This window comes from Artemia sp. Qi Xiang Cuo, chromosome 3 (assembly GCF_049724085.1).
Source record: "Artemia sp. Qi Xiang Cuo chromosome 3, ASM4972408v1, whole genome shotgun sequence".
In the NCBI taxonomy this organism is placed as follows: domain Eukaryota; kingdom Metazoa; phylum Arthropoda; class Branchiopoda; order Anostraca; family Artemiidae; genus Artemia; species Artemia sp. Qi Xiang Cuo.
Genome location: NC_142796.1, coordinates 40820721 through 40843538, shown reverse-complemented (window position 1 = coordinate 40843538; position 22818 = coordinate 40820721). Strand labels below are relative to the sequence as shown.

General features: G+C 36.8%; 1 protein-coding gene across 1 annotated transcript; it reads left to right on the top strand.

Annotated features, from left to right (window-relative positions):
- The first annotated feature begins 723 nt into the window (after positions 1 to 723).
- Positions 724 to 21860, top strand: LOC148954100 (bridging integrator 2-like). The gene is made up of 4 exons (XM_089086916.1): positions 724 to 1006; positions 10126 to 10398; positions 16099 to 16238; positions 21716 to 21860. The coding sequence occupies exons 1-4, from the start codon at positions 818 to 820 to the stop codon at positions 21729 to 21731; spliced, it is 618 nt and encodes a 205-aa protein (XP_088943042.1). The 5' UTR covers positions 724 to 817; the 3' UTR covers positions 21732 to 21860.
- The last annotated feature ends 958 nt before the right edge of the window (positions 21861 to 22818 follow it).

Sequence of the window (22818 nt, the reverse complement as noted above, 5' to 3'; positions counted from 1 at the left end):
GGGGGGTTTACGGAGTTTGCCCCCCCCTGAAATTTTTGTCTGACTCGTAGATCCATAACAAAAATGAATATAAACAAATGTTTGATGAATTTTTAAAAGATTTTTTTACCCCCCCCCCTCTGAAAAAAAACTGTAAAACCCTTCCTGAAAAAAAAATCCTGGATACGGGTCTTTATTTAGGTATATTTCATTAGGATTAACCTAACTTCACTTCTTGATTGGGGTCGCTATAATACATAAGTATCAAGCTTTATTTAAAAGAAATTTATAAGACTTACCGTAGAAAAATAACATGAGTTCAAGCTACTGTAAATTTTGTTTACTAACTATGTCAAATTTAAGTTGTTCCTGCTTTCTAATTCCAAGCGTTAACTATAAAAAAAAAAAAAAAAAAAAAAAAAAAGTATTGCAGTAAGGACTTTGAGACAGAATTTTATTGAAAAAAAAGAAATCTAATTTGTAAAGAAAAAAATTCCTTGGTTTAGTAGCTTTGTTTGCTTAGTTAGTTTTAAAAACGAACTGAGCATGGGCAACTTACAGAAGTGGAAACTGGCGCTAGTGTAGACAAAAAAGAACTGCCAACGCTGTCTAGTGTTAGGCATTCCTTGGCATTTTTTTCGTACCAGGACTGAAAATTGAAGTAAATATGTGAAAAAATGACAAAAAAAGCCAAATACAAGATAGCGTTGATGATTTTTGAACACTAGCGCCAATTTCCACTCTTATAAGTTGCTATATTCTGTAGGCCTACGGCATTTTCCAAAGTATAGACTATATAAAACCTATAATCGACTGAAATCGTTTAATTATTTCAGAAATGCGAGCGGCGAGTAAGAGCTTGTATGAATCCATAGGTGAAGTATACGAATCCGATTGGACTGGACATGACCTACTGTATCTACAGACCCAGACAGTTGATATGTTGTGGCAAGACCTGGCTCATAAAGTTACAGACCAGGTCCTCATTCCCCTGAATACATACCAAGCTCATTTCCCCGAAATGAGGGTAAGTCTAATTTCCTTTGTTAGGACATACGCGGGGTTACCATAAAAAGGCGAATGAAAGGTGCCAAAACCAACGCTTTCTGCATCGACAATTTTTTTTTACGATTATATGCAAAAGGTCGGTGCTTCTAAAGGTTGAGGGATGATTTCCAGAAAGATTGTTTGTGTTTAGTTTAATTACTCAGTTGCTAATTAACTGAGTATGCTCAGTTACTAAAAATGATTTATAAAATCTTATTTTATATATAAAATTTATTTATAAATAAAAGAAGAGAGAGAGAGAGAGATTTATCGCTTTTAGAAAAGCTCTGATAAGGTAGCTGTAAACCGGGTGGGGTAGAGAAGGGACGTATGCAGTTGTGCTGTCTGTAGTGCTTTCTTTGTGCTGTCTTGGTGCTGCAATAAGGAAAAGTAGCATATCATTTACTACTGGAAAATTTGACCATATTTTTAATTTAACTTAGAAAACCGCACCATCTTCCGTCTTTGTCCGACTGATTCCCCCTGAAAAATTCACAAACCTTCCTGACCCCCCTCCTCTGAAAATGTCCTTCGGACAGCTCCTTTGTGGAAACTTTCCATCAGAAAATTCCCCTTCGTGGACAATTCCTCCTGGAAAATCTCCCCGTAGACAATTACCCTCTGAAAATCCCATCTGTAAAATTGAGCTGCGAAACGTAAATTAAGACCAATGAAATGAACGAAGAAAATCAGGAATTTTAGAATATTCCACCTATACTCCAAATGAGGGCAGAATATGTGGTGCTTGTCATGGTTGCTCAATTACTGCACATATCGTGCCCTTTGGCTGCTCTGTTTTGTATATGGGAGGAATTTTGCGGGAAGAAGAGTTGTTCACTATTAATGTTATCACCAAAACGCTTATATTTGTAACTTTGTATGGTCGCTTTCTACTTTGAAAAAAAAACCTCACTTCTTGGAATTATTTTGTTCTTGCCAAATTATTTTGTTGGCAAAAAATAAATGGTAAAGAAAGATCAGCATTTTTAGTTGCAAAAGTTGAATAAATCGGCAAGGCCATGAAACTCCAAAATCCTTCTTGACTTTATCAGCGGTAACACAACTGTGGTTAATGCAAATTTACCTTATGGAGCAAGTTTTTGGCTTACATAGATTCTGGCAATTAGTACATCTGATTTATTAATACATTTGGTCACTACTACATAATTTATAGGAATCAGGGGCGTAGAAGGGGTATGTGCTAAAGGACACGGCTAGCTTTCTCCTATCCGACATATAAACGATAAAAAAAAGTAGTTGGCTTACTTTTGTGTCACATAATGGTTATACAAATAAAATCTCCTTAATCTTCACGGTGATTCGGATCTGTACACGGAAATATGTGCAGAAAGCCCCCCCCCCCACCCTAAAAAAATACGGAAAGGACTCCAAAGGAGGAATTAATATCGTCCGGCCAGAATTACACTGTATATGTGTGCGAACATTCCTCCTGAATGTTTGCACTTTTTCGGAAATGTAACACCATTTTCGCGGGGTTTCAGGCTTTTTTTGAAATCATCGTAAATGTGCTTTCGCCATAAGCTTTTACGATAAAAAAAAATCGAATTCATAGCTACCATTCTTGAATCAGCTTCAAATAGTGATTTTTCCTCACCTGACAGTTTTTTTTTGTTTTTTTTTTAATGTATTTTTGAATTTTTGGTTACAATGAGTTTGCCAATTTTTTAATCGGTATTTTAATGTCGCGACTAAACTTAATAGGAGGTAAAAGGCAGTGTGCGTGTAAACCGGTGGTGCGGATCTCCGTCTCAAGGCCCTTCAGCCAGGAAGTGCAATGGGGGGCCAGGCATCCTGTGCTTTCGTACACCCTTCGTGCTTACATTCCCCATGTTTCTTCAGATACCCATTTAGGGCTGGGTTGACTCTGGCTGAGCTTACAGAGTCACGCCACTGACCCCCGTCCCAAACCAAGTAACTGGCCTTAGACACCTTAAAACAGTTTGTCGCCGGTTCTATGATTTTTGAAGAATAGTTCATTTGAATTTCATTCACTCTCAAGTTCCCGAAAAAAAAATGCCAATAAATTGTTTAATTTTGTGTTGAATGGAAAGGGGGGATTTTTGAGTGTATTGGCAGGTGGAATGAGTTGTCGTACGGAAGGATATTAGTATTATTAGTAAAGACGGTGGGAGCAGTGAAGATGTTAAAAGCAGAATAGCCAAGGCTCAAGGTTTTTTTGTTTTTTCACAGTTAAAAAAAAAAGTTTGGAAGAATAGGAAGATAGGTCTACAAACCAAGATTAGAATATTGGAAGCTACAGTGATGACAGTGGTCACATATGGCTCTGAAGCGTGGGCGTTCTGAAAAGCGGATGAAGGTTTGCTTGACGTTTTTCAAAGAAATTGTCTACGGATTGTTTTGGGTACCCTGCTGATTGACCGTATTTCAAACTGTAGGCTGTGCGAAAAGTGTGGTTCAATCCCGCTTTTTAGGGCAATAATGAGAGAAAAGTTGATTAGATGGCTAGGGCACGTTCTGCGGATGAAGGATGACACATTACCAAAGATATTTCTTTTTGGCCAGCCGTCTAGGGCTAAACGGAACGCAGGTCGTCCGCGGTTGAGGTGGGATGATGTCAAAGAATGATTTAAAGGAAATGGGAACTTCCTGGGAAGGTGCTTTGAATAGATTGGGACGGAGGAGGAGTGTGCGTAGCTTTGTTGGCCTCAGGCGGCTTGGTGCTGCGGTGTGTTGTTAGTAGTAATAGTAGTAGTATTCCCGTGTTTAAGGGGTTACTCCAAACAAGCCAAAGCTTAAGGAGGGTTGATTGCTCTGTTGCATTGTTATTTTTCAGTGTTTTATTTTTGTGTTTTGTTTGTTTTCTTGAATAAACCCCGTTATTAAATTGAAATGGGAATTGGTCCTATTTTTCTTTTTGGAATGTTTGGCTGTTAGTTTTCCCAGTATATAAAATAATGTAGTTTTAATTTTCAAACAGTTCGTGTAACGAACTGTAAGTAAGGAGCGACCCGGCTCAATAGTAACCGAAACTATAAAAACCAGAATTTTGATACCAATAGATAAATGAACAGAATCAAATTTTTTGGTGATTTCAAATATATAATTATCATTAAGTTTAGTCTTACCCATCAAAAGTTACGCGCCTAAGAAAATTTGCCTTATTTTTGAAAAAAGAGGGAAACAACCCCCAAAAGTCATAGAAATTTAATGAAAATCACACCATCAGATTCAGTGTATCAGAGAACCTCACGAAAGAAGTTTCAAGCTCCTATCTGCAAAAATGTAGAATTTTGTATTTTTTGCCAGAAGGGTTATCACGGATGCGTGTCTTTTTTTCCAGGGATGATCGTATCGATCCAGTAGTCCTAGAATATCGTGAGAGGGCTCATCTGAACGGAAATTAAAAGTTCTAGTGCCCCTTTTAAGTGAACAAATAAATTGGAGGGCAACTTGGCCTCCTCCCACGCTCATTTTTTTCCCGAAGTCACCCAATCAAAATTTAGAGATACCCATTTTGTTCAGCATAGTCGAAAATTTAATAAATATGTCTTTGAGGATGACTTAATCCCCCACAGTTCCCGGGGGAAGGGCTGCAAGTTTTGAACTTTGCCCATTGTTTACATATGGTATTGGTTAATGGAAAGTATACAGTCGTTTCAGGAGGGATTTTCTTCTGCTTGGGGGGGGAGGGTTGTCGGAGGAGGGGGTACGGGGGAGGATCTTCCCATGGAGGATGTTTCCTTGGGGGAAGGGACATGTCTATGAAGGGGGCGCCGGATTTCCCAGCATTATTTAAAAAACGACCAGAAATTAATTCTTAAAAAACAAGTTTTTTCAACTGAAAGTAAGGAGCAACATTAAAACTTAAAACGAACAGAAATTATTACGTATATGAGGGGGTCCGTCCCCTAGTCAATACCTCGCCCGTTTTTTTTTTTTAGTCCTTTTTTAGTAACGCTAAAGTTTTTTTTTTAGTACTTTCAAAAGAGCTATCTATTCTAATTAACCGGTCTTTGTGATTCAAACAAAATTCGAACTTTAGCGTAAAGAGCGAGGTATTGACTAGGAGTAAACTCCCTAATATACGTAATAAAGACATACGAATATAGAAGTTCGTTACGTAAGTTAATTCGTAAGTTACGTCAGAACAAAATTTCGAGGAAGCCATTTAGCCAAAACAAGTAAAATTAATATGCAAATTTCTTTTTAATTATTCATGTACGGTGAGCCAAAATCAAAGCTGCATTCATTCAAAAATGTTCAGAAATTAAATAAAAAAAAACAAGTTTTTTTTAACTGACAGTAAGGAGCGACATTAAAGCTTAAAACGAACAGAAATTATTCCGTATATGAAAGGGGCTGCCCCCTCCTCAACGCCTCGCTCTTTACGCTAAGGTTTGACTCTGTCACACAACTGTATTTTTTAAAACAATAAAAAACTTTAACGTAAAGAGCGAGGTAATGACTAGGGGACGAACCCCCTCATATACTTAATCATTTCTGTTCGTTTTAAGTTTCAATATTGCTCCTTGCTTTCAGTTAAAAAAACTTGTTTTTTTATTTATTCATAACCGCTATAAAAACATCGTTTACATTGTTAGGTTCCCATGGGAAAAACTGATTTTCCTTGTTGGTCAATGGGGAACTGTAGTTCTTCCAAGTGCGGTTTTTGGCTATGTTGAATCCAATTGTGCAGTTTTCTTTTTAATTTGATGCCATTTTTGGGGGGTCGTAGGCTATTTTCCGAAATTACCAAAAAGAAATTTAACCAGGAACTCTTATAATTTTGATTAATCCAGACAATATTTACCGTTCTTGAATCAGTTTCAGATGACAATTCTTTCTCATTTGACAGTTGTTTTTTTACGTGTTTTTTTATTTTCGGTTACTATGGACAAGGGTTCGTGATTTATTAGTTTGTCCCTAAGGAGTCAACCATGATGCCCCACAAAATGAGACAATAGTTCATAAAATGGAATTACGGCTACATGCATCATGATGATCCAGTAGGGGCAGTCTAGTAAAGAACGAACAACGGCCCATAGTAACCAAAAATTTCTTAAATGCGAAGAAAACTTGCCATTTGTAGCTGATTCAGGAATGGTAAATATTATATTAGGAGCACCCTGTCTCATCGCTTCAGCGTAGCGTCAATTTTCTTCATACCACCAGTTGCTGTTCGCCCCCCTCCCAAATCATAGATGCTATTAAAAATTGGTCTCGAAGTATTTTACCAAGAAGATGGTTAAATAATTAAGTTCTTTTTTCTACTCAATATTTAGTTTTAATTCTATTTAGTTCTAATTTAACGTTTAATAAACAGTTTCTTTGTTGTTTTCAATATTTAATGGCAGTTTTGTATGATTTAATTAGTTTTAATTTTATCAACAAGTTTTCTTTTGTCTTTTAAATTTTTTAAAAATAATATAAATTCCCCGGCTTCTTTAACTACCCATACCTACACTTTATCACAAATATATTAATAATAAAGAAGTATATGACGTGAATTTTCCTAGCAATAAAATATAAAAGGAACAATTAAATTAACATAATTAAAATGTTTGAGGTGAAAAGCTGGTTCATTTTATAAAATATAGAATTGTGTCAAATTGACGTCATTAAAATTTGATATTTCAAAAATGTTGGATTTAGACAATATTCAGAAATTGGTTTAAAAAGGGCTTTTATTATACATAACCCTCGGTTGTGAAACCCTATAATTCATAACCACCTAAATTACAATAACATTACAGTATAGGCTGGAATAGCCTGTACTCACTCTAGTTCATTCTTCTCCCCCTCCCAGTCACTTCATATAAAGGGGTGGCCGTAAAAACTTGGGAGAAGGTTCGTTTGATTGGGAATTGAAAGTTCTAGTGCTCTTGTTGAAAATCGAAAGTGATTGGAGGGCAACCAGACTTCTTCCCGTGCCCTTTTTTGCTTTATGACTTCATGTAACCCCCAAGACATCTGATCAATATTTTGAGATTGCTATTTTTTCAAAATAGTCGGAAGATCCAGTAATTATGCCTTCAGGAGTGGTATAACTCGCACAGCCGGTGGAACGAGGACCCTATGGGGTGCAATATAAATGTAATGCGAAGTGCCAAGTGTTTACAAATAGGTTTTACCGTGACAGATCTTGGGTGTGGGATTCGCTCGAAATTTCAGTGATCGTTCTTTTGGGTCAAGAGGGTCTCACATTTTTTTTGAGGGGGGGGGGGGGGTTGAAACGCGCAGTTGTAGGTCCCTGGGCCAAGAGTAAACTAGTACACAAAAAATCATTTGAGTGCAGGCGTCCCTGAAAATTCGGGCCCTAAAAACAGAAGCTTTTCTTTGGTTGCCTCAAAACTTGTATCCTAAGTCTTTATCATTTATATTTCTTTGTGTCCATTCTTTCTATATTTAAGTTTGGAATGACATGTCTTCTTTTTCCCCAGATAGGCTATTTAGGCAGTAAATATTTGGGTATTCTGAGTTAATTTCATGACATCTGATTTGGGAATGTATAACACATGTCCTAACCTATGATTTTTCAGATATCCTTATTTTTACCTGCAATTGCAAGGTATTTGTGTTAGTATTTGACTTCTTATCTGCCTCACTACCAATCCATAGGGATGATTTTCACACAACTCGTAGTTACAGGGCAATGGTATCCCTTCTGTGGTATTTTTTCGCTGGGGTCTTTTTCGATTATAGTTCACACATTCTTTTATAATTTGTATATGGTGGATCCTTCAGCCAAGGCTCCAGTGGCTGGGGTCCATTTCCTTCAGTCCCTGGGGAATAGGTTCACTTATTTTGTACATGCCAACGCATTTAGTTTTCATGGCTTTGTCAAGAACTTCGGCAGCTAGTGAACATATTATATCCTCCAGGTAGACATTCAAATCTTGAAAAATAAGTAGTTGGTGTGTCTGGTATTTAGATATTTCCAAGTTCCCTGGGCAATTCCCTAGCGACCTTGAGACTCGGTCGTCCCCTTTTTTAAGAAAACACTCTCCACAACTAGAAATTCCCTTTATGACCCCCATCCTCGTTCCCATGTCAGACTTTTTCAGTTGCACTGTGTACCTAATCAGTTGCAGGTTCATTCCAAGAAGAACTTTCTTATTTTGTACACCACCCTCCTCCACCTGTCTATGACAATCTAACTCTATCCGCTCAATATTCCATATTCTGATAACCGCTTTTCTATAGCCCTGAGTAATAGAAAGAGCCAATTTTGGCCTTAACCCATCCAAGGATGACCGGGCCCCATTCTCGCCTCTGGCTTAGCCTCAGCTTTCTTATTACCATCGATTTCGGAGTATTTTGGAAATTATGGTGGCCGGTGTTTTCCGTCCCCCGGCAACTACCTCCCGAAAAATACCCCGCGGAAAATGCCCCTCGGAAAATACCCCCCCCCTCGCGGAAAATACTCCGCGAGTTTGAGTTTTGTTTTTTTAATTTCCTTAGGGGGAGAAATTTTAGTACTTGTGTATTATGCGCCACTCACTCAAGGTTGCGCTGTGTGTAAAACTCCGCGAGGGGGGGGGACACCGGCCGCCATTTTTGTACATAGGGGGGGGGGGTAAAGTATTTGGACAGTTTGAAGTCAGAAAACAATTCTTACTTCATAATATGCAGACTTATCGTACCTAACACATTCAGACTTATCGTACCAAACACATTTTGCATGCAGACCCGCTGTACTTAACCCCCCCCCCCTAACGTGCAAATATATAGCCCAAATTTGTTGCTAAACTAACGAAGAAACCGGTCTGTTCCTGAGTTATCGTAAACTTGAGTGAGTGGCGTATAATGCACAAGTACCTGAATTTTTCATGGAGAGAGAGCCGGATTTCCCGGTATAAAACGACCAGAAATTCAATTTAAAAAAGACAAGTTTTTTCAAGTGAAAGTAAGGAACAACAACCTCCTCAAGACCTCGCTCTTTACGCTAAAGTTTTTTTGTGTAGAATTTTAAAACAAATCTTATTGTTCTAATTAAACAGCCATTTGTTTTTCAGGAATCGTTCTTAAAGAGTTAGGACAAAAAGTAAAAACTTTAGCGTAAAGAGCAAGGTCTTGTGGAGGGACAACTCCTTTCATATACGTAATAATTTCTGTTCATTTTAAGGTTGATCTTGCTCCTTACTTTTAGTTGAAAAAACTTGTTTTTGATTTAATTCCTAGACGTTTTTAAATAACTTGCTCACTTGTACTTGGGTTGAGCCACAGGCTGCTCAGCCCAGCTCAGCACTATGGATGTGTTTGACTACGTTCTGCCATTGTTTTCGATCTCCTGTTCGTGAAAGAAGAATTTCTAGTCACGATTTTCCCGTTTACGTCCGTATTTGGGCTCAATATATGCCATAAATCTATAAAGTGCCGATGAAATTATAAGTGGCGCAAGTCATTGTATCTTTACTATAGAGGTCACCTACTTTTTAATCCCTCTACAGTTTATTCAAAACACTGCTTTAGATAGAAGATCTGACCATTAAGTGACTAATCATTTGCTTACATAGGTACATGACCCTATTAGAGGTCATACCCAAGTTCTTCTCCACCTATCATGGGGAAGTAGTTTTTTTTTAAGTGCTGAGGTGTGTTAGATAGATTCCAGGGGCCCTCATCTCGAATTTTCTGAATGGATTTTGATGAACACTTGTCGAATGTTTATGATCGGGAGCGTGGAGTTTTTTAGTTTCCCCGCAATGTCTGCATCAATTTATATGGCTTGATATTGATGTTTATCAATATACCTAATTGATCAATTGGGAATATCTGATATTAGACATGTCTTTAGTGTGGCTTTTCCAATTGAAGTCTGCTTTTTGTTCGCTGGATTTAACTTGTTCTGAAAAAATAAGCCGCTTCGCCTGATTTGTTTTGAGCATAAATAAGCACTGAAAGAGACTGGACCAACCAGAAAAGTCAAAGATCACGGAGTCACTGACTTGGCTCTGGCTCTGGATCACGGAGTCTGAAAAAGCCAAGGTTTAGGCACGGCTTTATTCGAGGAAAAAGTCAGCTTTGTTTTAAGGTTGAAGTGCCATTTGAATTAGACTGCCATAATTAGGGAAATAAAAAAAGATAAATTCCTTAATTTTATATATTTCTTTTTAGAAAAAGATTGAGAAGCGAAACCGCAAACTAGTCGATTATGATAGTCTTCTGCATTGTTACCATAGTTTGGTAACAATGCAGGAGAAACGCGATCAAGGAAAAATCAGCAAAGCCAAAGAACTTGTTGATGAAGCTAAGAGGACTTTTGGTATCATCACCTCGGAGCTAAACGACGAACTGCCTGATCTCCACGATTCTTTTATCTTGTTTTATGTCACAAATCTACAAACGTTTTTCTCTGCTGAACAAGTTATTCATTCAGAACTCGCTAAGGTCAGTTTCCTTCTGCATCTAAACTAAATCTTAACAAATCACCCTCTCCCTCTCTCTCTTTCTCTTTCTCCCCCCCCCCCTCTCTCTCTCTTTCTTGTTCTCTCTGTTTCTTTCTCCCTCTCTGTCTTAAAAATTGGGACCTTAGTGATCCCAAAGACCACAGTACCTTTCAATCATAAAAAAAATAGATGACTAAAAGTTAATTGTGCTGTCGTGATCTTGTGCTTTTATGCTGTCTGTGCTCTAGCAAGTGACAAACAATTAACCCAATTAGCTCTAGAGAATTTCTATACAGTCGATAATCCTTTGTATAATTGTATAATTTTTTAAGTATAGTTAAATTAAATCATGTGCTCTACAGTTCTCCACCCTCCCCCCCCCCCAAAAAAAAACAAAAAAACTGTCTAAATTTTTTGGATGAAGCAGGGTTTTTCGGTGTGTTGGTAGGTGGTATGAATTGTTGTTAGAAAGGGTCGTTGGGCCCAGGAGCCGCGGCAAGTGTAGATTTTATTCCTATGTTTAAAAGGCTACTCCAAGCAAGCAAAAGCTCAAGGAAGTTTTTTTTTTTTTTTTTTTTTTTTTTTTTTTTTTTTTTTTAATAAACCCTGTATCCCTAAAAAAACGAAAATATTTTTTTTCTAAAAGACAACTGAACCTTCAAAGGAATGTTACACCTTCTTAAGGTGTTTGGTGCCATTTGTTTTAGCCTCATTATTTTTTTAGTTTGGTACCAACTACAACAAAAACTAGCCTTCTGCATATAGAATTTTTTTTTCATAAAAAATAATTCTGTTTTTCCTTAATTTTAAAGATATAGATAATTGTGTAAGTTTCTTCTTAATCAAACTGTCAGGGTTCAATTTCTCTGTCATTGGTACTTGAAACGCAACATAGGTTATGTATTTCACTATGCTGGTTTCGTCACTCAAGTTATAGAGCTCTTAACATCACTTTTAAGTAAGTGTGATGTGGGAAATAAGTAGCTTCTCGAACTTGTATAGTAACTTCTTTCAAACTTATTGCACCGATTATGACAATGATATAATGATAATTTATTTATTGTCTACAAAAACACTGTACAACAAGTATTGAAATGTGGAGTAAAAAGAAATTAAATACACGCAAGAAATACAGAACATTCAAAAAAAGAAAATATTAACTATAGAAAAAATTTAACATGGCGATTATTGATTATTTAACATTAGCATCATCGATTATTTGTAAAGTTCAAGATGTATTTATTCACCAGGTATTTTTAACTTTAATATTAATTGTATCCTCTTTTTTTTTGCAATATCCACTTTGATAAATTTTCCGTCACGATTCATTTATGAAATTTTGTGACCGATGTCCAATTTCAAAGTGATTCCATCTTTTGCATTTTAGCAAAAACTTGATCAGGGAAATACAGAATTTGCTACAATACAGATTCAGCGAGAACTTTTAAGTTTTTTTTTTTCGTTAAGTTTAGGCGTTTTTTGTTTGTTCTAAAAAGATGGAGCTGGACATGCTAGGCCGAGACCACTGCCAAGGTATATATGCAGCCATGGGCGTAGGGTGGGAGGCAGCGGCCCCCCCCCCCCCCTAGACCTTCAAATTTACATTAGATATGGCTGAAAAAGCAGATGGTTTGGAAAAAGCTGTTGATAAAACTCCATCACACTATCGACTGCCCCCCCCCACTAGACAATATGCTGCCTAATGCTGCCTACGCCCATGTATGCAGCCATATATGTTCCTGTCTTCTCTATTGAAGAGGTTTGGGACACATCATGTGTTGCACAGTTTTTCATTGGTTCCTCCTTCGCGCTTGCGTAATGATGAATTTTTAGCGATTGCTTCATGTGGCAGGAATATAGGAGACCCGTAGTTCGCTCCGCTGACCACGTCCGTTTGTGGCGCTATGATCTGTCCCATTACTGAAACAAACGTATATGACTGTACATGCCTAGGCTGGAGCCGAGACAGAGTAAAAGGTCAGTAGCTAATTCGACACCACTAGCTGAAATATCTCAAATAATTAATTTTTTTATACTTTTTCTGGTTGCTTCTTCCATAGAATCTTCTTGATAACACAGTCGTTTGCCTAATATATTCGTCCCCAAGCAGAAACACTTATATAACAACCGATTCTCAACAATCACTCTCAAAATATCCCTCTCGACTTCTTCTGTTCTAGGCTTCAAAATGGGCCCAATAAATGATTCAATGAGCCCGGTCCGGTCCAAGTGAAAATGTGGTAAAATTGATCAAAAACTTGAAGGTTAAATTAGAGTTAAGCCAAGACAGATAGTCTCTGTAAGAGACAAAACTGGCATACCTTTTTCGGAGTTGCATAAAAAATGGTTATTTTCGCGTCTTCGTGATGGTCTGTTACCCTCACTGGCGGATCTAGAGCAAAATCTTGGGGAGGTTGGGGGGAGGGGGTGACTAGGGCGCCAATAATTGACCAAATTGATAAGTTCATTTAAAAAAAGAGTAGAAAAAGTAAAAAAAAATCGGAATGAGGCGTCAGAGAAATCTTTGGGGCCCCTATCCCCGTGGCTCCCCCGGATCCGCTCCTGAATATCCCAGACATACAGTAAGGGTAATTCAGATAGTCTATCAGTATTCTGGGCTCTTTGAAGGCAATTGAAGATCAAAAACGGATTCAAAAACTCATGACAGACAAAGTTCATTAGACTTTCAGGTAAAAGGGCGACTTAAGTTTTTATTCTGTCTGGGCTTAGCCTACTGGGTAAGTGAGCTGGAATCAAGGGCTTGCGAGTTGCGACCGAGACTTAGAGTTGGCACATGACCGACAATGTTCACTAGACTGTTTGCAGGCGTTATGTTTGAAGAGCCGATGTGAAGAACTGATGCAAATAAATAAATAAATAAATCGAACGCCGATTGTCCAGTTAGAACATTGGTCAATTTGACCTACTATGTTCCTGAATAGTTCTACTTTAGAAAAAAAAATAATTTGAAAAAAAATTGCTGTTAAATTTGTTTTGTTTCAGCTTGAATATTTTGTCTTCAAGATTTGGCAAAGGTATATTGAGTTCTTGGACGTCTTTACAAATAATACAATGCTTAAAATGCCTTTGAATTTTTGTCAAATTTTAAACAGCTCGTGAGAACCGTAAAGAAAGAGCGAACCCGTTCCAATTGTAACCGTAACTCTAAAACAAAGGAAGCAAAGTATGAAAAAAAAAAAATCTAAACTGTATTATGTTTTAAGCTAAAGCTAGGGTTAAGTTTGAAGCTGTTACGTCAAATTGCATAATTTCTGTATTAGGGGAGAAATACTTCTGGCCATGTATATACATGGGGATTAAAAACCAACAGAGACTGCGGCCAGTGTTGTTGTTTTTTTCTTTTTTTTAACTGAGATTTTTCTCTTTGTTGGTTTTTTCCCATGGCTGGCCAGTTCGGCTTAAGATCTTTCATGGGGATGAAATTTAAGAGTAACCTCTAAATGTGTAGCTACAGAGCCCCTTACCGCCATTATTGAAAGACGAAATAATTTCATAAAATCCCTTGATCCAAATCATGATTTATTTGTTTTATTTTCTTAAAGCGTAATTTATATGTTGCATGCAAAATGTAATTGACTTCTTTGTTTTAGTCGATTTGTTGGAAGATCTTCTTTTTTGTTGTTGTGTATATTGTGTCACATTTCATTGTCTTTCTTTATTTTCTTTTTCCTCTTTTTTAAAAATTTATTATTACTCCTTTTATAATTTGCTAAAAACGAGAAATAAATTTCATTCATTAATTCATTCATATAAGATACATAATAATAGAGGAAGTTTGATAGATTTGTTTCTCCAATGATCTTTAACTTTTAACTATCAGAACATTGTTGCTTTTGAGCTTTTTTATTTTATTTTGAAGTAGAATTTTCGTAAGAAAATTATTTATTATGCCCCTCGTCTTCAATAATATTGAAATTCTTCATGTAATTGCCACTCATCATCTATTTTTCTAATTTTCTCTTTCGGCTTTCCTTTCCCTTCTAGTTTTTTCTTATGCTCTCAACTATCAGAATCTTGTTGATTTCGTACTTTTTTCTTTCTGGTATTTCGAAGGAATGATTACCATGAGAAAATATTTATTTTACCTCTCGTTTTTCAAATTTTTCTACTTTTTTGTCGCCTATATAACTTGATCGAATATAACGGTAATGGAAGTACGATTACCATGAGAAAATATTTATTTCACCTCTCGTCTTCCAATTTTTTTCTACTTTTTTGGCACCGATATAACTTTTAACTGGTAAAACATTTTTGCTCTCGAGTTTTTTTCTTGCATTCTAAAGTAGAAATTCTCCAAGAAAATTATTTATTTAACCCCTCCATCAAAAAGTATAGAGCTTTTTCACGAACTATCAGGATATTATTACTGTTTGCTTTCGAGTCTTTTTTCGAGGAGATGCCTACTTTCAGAGATCACGTGCACCAGGTGGCGCGTTCCAAGTGTGGTGGAACTGTGAGGCACACGTGGTGTTCTAAGATATACATAAGGTGTTGGAAAATGGGTGCCCCCTCACTTTTTTCTGTCCTGTAGTGGCGCAGTGGGATGTATCTTTACTTGGTAATCCTGGACCTAGAGTTTGAACTCATCTGTAGCAACACACTACAGGGCTCGGAATTTTGATTCCGGTGACGCCGTTATGAGGAAGTGTTTCCACAACCATCCAAAAAACAACAAGCATTTCAGGGTAGGATTTCCATTAAAAAATTATTTATTATAACCCCTCTTCTCCCAAAAATCGAGATTTTTCACGTATTTGTCACCCATCATCTGTTTTCTGTGCTTTACTTTTTTCCTGACGCTAATTCAAGCCGGCTTTTTTTATGGCTCGGAAACATTATTAAAAGCCTTACCTTAGACCTTAGATCCTCCTGTGCCTCCAGAAGTGCTTAGGGCATCTAAGAAGAGTCGCCAGTCATCTCTCATCGCTGCGGCCAACCAGACATCTTCCCATTCAGGTTGGATTGAGGCATTGAGGTTTGTGAGGTCAGCCCGGTAACTGCATTGTAGGGGATTTGTGGAGTGTTCTTTTCTTCTGGTACCACGTGGCTGCCACTGAAGGATGACCTTTGGTAGTCAAGTTTCAGACACGCGGGTCATATGGCCAAGGTATCTCCACTTCATGTATTTGATCACTTTGGTTACCAGTGGCTGAGATGTGTTCTGTCGTATAGTCGCGTTTGTTACTTTTTGGGACCAGTGGATGTTTAGAATGCGCCTTAAACACCTGTTTAGAACGCGAGGAGTTTCTTTTCCCAATTTTTGTGGTATTTTCGTATTCAAAAATCTTGTTTGTTAGGCGGGTGCAGAGGTCGTTATTGATAAGGTAATTCCGGTTATATTTTTCGTGGATGTTTCTTTTAGCATGTTTTTTTCGAGGGGCAGATTGCTAAACCACCGCAAAACTCTCCTCCTTTATCCAGGCTTGAGGTTGACTGTAATTACTTACAGGCGGAACATTTTTTATATATATATATATATATATATATATATATATATATATATATATATATATATATATATATATATATATATATATATATATATATATATATATATATATATATATATATATATATATATATTTATATATATTACTAATTTTTGTACTTTTTTTTTATTTTCAATTTTTTACGGCTTTCTTGCTTTTTGTTTCAAAAGCTTATCCAAGCCATATTTTAGGTCCATTCAAAATTGAAAAAAATAATTGAAAAATCAATAATTGAATCAAAAGAAAATCAGAGGACTGTTTCTACTACACGACGAATTTCAGCTGCTAATGGAGCATCCCCGGTGACACCTGTTACTCCAAATTCGACCAGGTGAGATCATAAACACTGCCAAGCAACTTTACAGGGGGACAAGCGCTACAATGAGCTTTGTTTCTCTCATGATTTTAATTCCATTATTTTCATTCTTCTGTTTATTTTTATATTTTTCATATCTTTTTGTTTCTTGCGGAGGCTTTTCCCCTTAACCATCCCGTCCCGCGCCACCCTGCCAGTGGCCATGTAATTTAAGGCTCATGAATAATTTATTGTATGTAAATAGCAAGGCCGTATCCAGGGAGAGGGGGGGGGGGTGACCCCCCCCCCGAAATGTTTTTTTCCGACTCGTAGAAACGTAAGGAAAATGAATATGGACAAAAAATTGCGTTTTGAGGTTTTTTTTGTGTGTAAAACAGAATAAATAGATATATCATAATAAAAAAAATTGTAAATAAATATGTAATAATTTTAATATATCACTAATTGTGGCTGGAATATTTGGTGCCAGCTCGGGCGTGGTATTTTAAGACAGTGCACAGCTATCCCTTTTATCCCCCTTTTATAGAAGATCCTTCCTTGGTAGCGTCATGGTGTCCAACATTGTGGTGGACACCATGTTTTCCGTGTCCACCATGGGAAAAACATGCTGTCCATCATGTTTCCCCCATCTCAGGAATTTTTCTCGTCAGCTTCAGATCGGCTTGGGTACACAACAGTCGTCCCTCAAAAGAGAGGAGAGTCACCCACTACTTTCCAGCCATCAGTGGCAAATCGTACTTGACTCTCAGAACCGATACTAGTAAGAGAACTTTCTACCACCTCGGATCTCTCCTCAAGAGATATTTGTTTTGTTATGGCCAGCGCTTCAAATGTCCAGGAGGATCGTTTTCTCCCGGGTATGATTTTGGCAGCCATTACTGGGTTCAATCCACCCAACCTTCGCAGTGTGTTTCATAAAATGCCCTGCCTCGTGGTGAGATACTGGGTAGGACGGCCAGTGGCTTGACGGTGACTGTGATTAGGAGCAGTATGTCTAAAACTATCAAAGTCATCAGGAGAAATTTCTCACCGGTGCCTTCCACGGATGAGATGCATGGCACTTTTCATCGATCAGGTAAAATCACCTTTTTTGGAAAGGTCCGTTTTCAGCGCAAGTGCCACCGTGTGGCGAAGTGGGTGGTAAATTATTGATAAGGCATTGCGAACTTGAGCAATGGTTTTATGTTAAAAAGGATAAGGTGAAAAATATGCTATTTAGTTGATATTAGAGACTATAGGAACGGAGGGGGTGTAAGTAAAAGTTTCCTTTTTTTAGTATGTGAATTTGATTAGACGTAAAAAGAATTAAGTGCCCGAAAAGCATCACTTTTGAATACAATACATCTTAATGAGAGTGATATATGGCTTCATTTTGTTGTGATTCGTTCTGAATAGCCGCATTTTCCTGAAGTGAGCTATTAGACGGGAGGGGGGAGTAGTTACGATTCTCTAAGCGAAAAGTTTCATTGCATAAATTTTGCCTTACCAGTCATGAAAGATAACTTCAGTTTTTTTTCCTTTTTTTCTGTTGTTAATAAAGATAAGACATGTTTTGTGCAAAAAAAGGGAGAGGGGGTGAGGGGGGGGGGGTAGTTACGATTCTTTAAGCGAAAAGTTTCATTCTATAAATATTGCCTTACCAGTCATGAACGATGACTTCAGTTTTTTTTTTTTTTTTGTTTTTTTTTTTCTGTTGTTAATAAAGATAAGATGTTTTGTACAAAAAAAAAGAAAAAATGCAAATAAATATAATGCTCTAGTCCCCACAAAGGCTCCATGGTCTGTAAAGTAGTAATATCAAGGTTACAGCATAGAGTAAATAGCAAGGGTAAGAAAGCTGCGGCCGTATGCCCGTTTCGGGCATAAAAAGCAAAAACGACCTTCTCTTTTGATGATCAATAACCTACTGACTGACAGTGACATCGATTCACGGAAATGTAGCGGGGGTGGGGAGCAAAACGTATTATTCAAAATCTTATGGGGAAGGGGTAAATCTCCCCACCCTACCAAAGTGGCACCTCTGTAGAATAACTATGTTTTTGTAATAGATAAATACTCGGTTTGACTGCCCGTCATATAGAATCACGTGACTGTGTTCAGATTAGATGATCAGATTAGTGATTAGTGATATTACGATATTATATAGGTCTATTGAAAGAATGAAAAAGCTGACCGTCTTGTAAATAGCCGATCCCATTATTGGAATGTTATGGTTAATTTTTTTCAGTTGACGTCATTCATGTATGGAAAAGTAAGACCTCACATGTGGATGCCTCAGAATCACTGATTAAATAAGGCGTATTTTAAGTGTTAAATAGATGGCGTTTCTTACTTTATAGATGATATTTATTAGGCAACGCTATAGTAAAAAAAAGACTTAGATTTTTAGACTTAGAAGGATAGTTAGGGTTGTTTACTCTGAAAGTCCCATTGAATGAATGAATGCATTTATTACTCATCCCTGAAAATAAAGGAAAAACAAAAACACAAGACACTAATTCTTCTGACACAAACAAACAAAAATGCAACAATCAGAATCAAATGCCGGCTACTGCTGTTAAACCTTGGCCTGCGGGTGGGACTTTGCTGACAAATTATATCGATCAATTTGCTACAGAACTGCTTTTTCAGGATTGGTAACACCGTGTTGGTGCGTAACTTATAACATATCTATTGCTTGTCCATGGTGGTAAACGCAGAAATGACTTTGCATACTCTTAGTATAGTGAACGTAATGTCAGTCTATCTGTAGCTGTAAAAATATGCCAAAGTGGGCTAAGATAATGAGGCAAAATCATAGTATTGTACACCCGGGCCAACAGACGACAGTCAAACTTCCGCTCATTTGCCACTATACGGCTATACGTATACGGTATACGGCTATACTTCTGAAGCCGAGAAAGCAGTAACCGCTGCGTCTCTAGTATTCCCCGTCCAATAGGAAGGCCCATATATACAATTCTATCCGCGAGCTCAATAATAAAATCATCAAGTGTGACGCTCCGACCAGCATCGGATTTCCATTAACCAGCAGTACTTCAGGCTTTTCAACATTAAACTGGAGTCCAAAATGGGCATACTCTTGTTTTAATTTGATAAAATTATCTTCAAGCTCACGCAGAAACTAGCTCAGTTCAGTGTCATTATAATATTGCTATTAAATATTGTCGGTGACGAAATAGCACCTTGTCTTACCCCCTTCTTGCCACCTTCATTGCACTACTGCCTTATCTTAAAGGTGGCTTTAATATTTCTTTCTTTTTTTTGAATTGCAAGGATAAAGAAATTCGGTGTCGAATACTGTTTGGAATCTGTTTTTTTACTGGTATTATGCCCTTGTGAAATTATGCCATTATACCCTTATACACTTTGCTTAGAAGTGATTCAGAATTAACAAAAAACAAAAAAATCTTTAATGACGGTTATATATAACTTCAATAAGATAAAAACGGTAATACCTATTATGTTATTGTTTTGTTTTTTGTTGCTATGGGCTAGACTTCCTTCTTTACAAGATTGTAGCGGATGCGACAACTATCATAGTTGCTCCATAGATGCCATTAATGGCGGAAAGCTAGTTTATCTAAATACGCTTTTAAGAGAGGTAGCGGACCCAGGGTTGCCACCCCCAGTGATTTATCACTATTTATAGTGATTTTTTATATTGCCTAAACAAAAAATCACTATATCAGCACATAAATCACTAGATTATTTAAGAAAATGTAAAAATTACTAAAATTTAGTGATTTTTTTTTCACCATGCGGCAAACCTGAGTGGACCTCATTCATTAAAGGCGTTTGGTAAAAAGTATTTCTGAAACTTTAAAAAAAGGGCTTTATCTGGTTATTGAAACAAGGATATCAATGGTGCCTTTTTTTTGAGTGCATAAACAGGAATTTTTCTTTTGTCTGATTTTATAAATCGGAGAAACGAACTTTTCAACTTAGCTTTTCATGTGCGGCTTAATCCACATGAAGATAACCTGCCCATGGGTGGGAGGGTTAAAGTAAAAGGAGGAAGCGGCGATTGGAAGCTTCTTGGTAGGGTGTTAAGAGGGATGCTTTGATTAGATTGGAATGGAGGAGGAGCGTCCGTAGCTCTATTGGCCTCTGGTGACTTAGTGCTGAAGTGAGTTGTTAGTAGTACTAGTAGCAAGGACAGTTGTCAAGTCTAACCTTGGAACTTGGGTTGCATTGAAAGGCTGAGAAAGATGTGCTAGATGATTTCCAGAGGAACTGTTTCAGGATAGTTTCCAGAACACTTTCCAGAGTTTCCAGTTTCAAGAAACAGTTTCTAGAGTTACCACAGTATCCAGAGGGACTGTTTCAGAGGAACTCGTTTGAAGGATTGTATTTCAAGCAATAAGAAACGTTAAGGGAAGAAAGGTAAAGATGACTGGGATAAATTTAGCGATGAAGGATGATCAGTTACGAAAAATCGTGCTTTTCGGGCCAAACGCAAATCAGGATGACCTGAAATGAGTGGAAAGGGTCAAGAAGAAATAATTTGGGAGGAATTTGTAGTTTCGCGAGAAGGAATAAAGAGTGAAACTATGCAGATTGGGGAGGGGGTGGAAAAATTTGTACGGCCGTGGTAATCCCAAGCAGATTGGTACTTTGGTGAGCTACTAGTATTAGTATTATTCTCCGGGTATACTTTTTCTTGTTATAGGATCAAGCATAAAAAGTACCTCGGGTGTAGATGTGTTCTTCTTATGAAATTCCTTTTCGCGTCTTTTGAGTAGTAAGCTATGGTGGGTTATAAATTACGTAAATTTTTTATACCATTTTAAATGACTTAGTAAAATAGTGCCAATGAGCTAGTAATATCTATGTGGAGACTCTGTTCACGTTAAAGACAAAAAAGAACAAAAGATATAAATCGAATATAATGCGCAAATCCATTTTGTGAACTTTTTGCTTTTTTATGTGGTTATATAGATATCGTCACAAGGGTATGTACCCTTGTGTGACGATTGAAGAAAGAGAAGCCGCTACCTCTGGCCCAATTTTATATTTTAATGATACACTTTTTATGGAATCTATTGTGTTGGTTTTTAGGTCAATAGAAAGCCGTAAAAAAATCGTTTAAATCGGAAATTCTGGGGTATAGACACGTTTTCAGCGTGTGTATGAATAGCATAGTCTTTAAATAGATGTTATTTGAGTAAATTCTACATAATGCGCTTAAAATTGGTTTAAATATATGAGTTACTCAAGGTCTCCTAAACCTGTCTCATATCTGGTGAATTGCAACAAAAAATATTCTCTTCTAAGGAAAAATAATTTGCATATGCATGAATTTTTGTGCATATGATTAATAAAAGATTACTGATTTATGAAGAAACTGTGTACTGTTCATCTTGCAGTGAAGACTGTTGATTCTACTTCTCATGGAGTGTGCCTGGCTGTGCCCCAAAGCGAATCTCCTCTCTGCCAAACTGGATTGTCCTAAAGAAGGGATAAAAAAATTTATAATTTTTTTTTTCTAGTTTGGTGAATTTGTAGAAAGTTTTCTAGTCCAAAAAGGCCATGGTCCTCATCCCCATCTGCCCTCAAAATATGAGGATAATGCAGGGTTTCCTAAACTTTTCTCATTCACGACCCCATTTATGAATGCAAGTTTCCTGGCGACCCCATATAAGTATAATGATAAGACAAATAAATATTTTTTGATGATTCATTTATTAGGTAACAATATACATATACACATGGAAATATATAGTTTTAGAATTCATTTAGAAACATACAAAAATCTAAAATAAAAAAGTCCACAAAAGTTGTCTTAATTATATTTACAAAATTTATATGCCCTATTTTTTATCGAAATTGCATTTTTTGCAATAACATAAATAAAAGAAAATTCTTAAAGTCTTAGTTCAATCGAATATAATCGAACACAGTCGTTGGGTAGTAAAGATTAAATTAAAATGAAAGGGAAAACTTTAGTGAGATGGATGTTCCTGTTTCTTACTGCAGAACAAATTAAATCTTGGTGAACGTTTGACACTGCTGGACGCAAGACCTCTTCAACATTTGTTACTGATGAAAGATATTGGGGTTTGACATGTGTTAAAGCTCAGAAAGTAACTTCACATAAATATGTAGTGTTGAATGGCAGAACAACACATAATGCCATATCTGCGATTGTGGGAAAATTAGTTCTAGTTCTGATCCAGAATTCAGTCAAGGGCTTTTTTGGAAATTGTTGTTTTAAGTTTGAATCACTCGAAAGTTCCACAAATTCCTCTTGAGCTTTAAGTGGCTTGTGATCAACCTCAGTTAAATCAATACAAAACAGATTTTGAATCCAAGCTACCTTTTTGAAATCAATATTTAATATAAACTAGGTTTCTAGCGCTTTTAAGTGATCTAAAATAATTTTTGCAATACAAGTTTTACAATGATTTCTCTCGATTATAACATTGTCGACACTGGAAAATATTTCGAAGTTTTTTAGTTCTATCCTATCTTTCCAAATTTTAATTTTTTTAATAAAAGTTTCAACGTTATCATTAGAAGTAAATATATCGCAATTTTTTCCTTGAAGAGACAAGTTGAGATCGTTTAATATCGCAAAGATATCCGACAAATA

Excerpts from the sequence above, each read along its gene's own strand:
- LOC148954100 (XM_089086916.1), top strand. The coding sequence starts at position 818 with ATGCGAGCGGCGAGTAAGAGCTTGTATGAATCCATAGGTGAAGTATAC. Across the intron at positions 1,007-10,125 it reads CTCATTTCCCCGAAATGAGG|AAAAAGATTGAGAAGCGAAA; the intron begins GTAAGTCTAATT and ends ATTTCTTTTTAG. Across the intron at positions 10,399-16,098 it reads TTCATTCAGAACTCGCTAAG|GTCCATTCAAAATTGAAAAA; the intron begins GTCAGTTTCCTT and ends GCCATATTTTAG.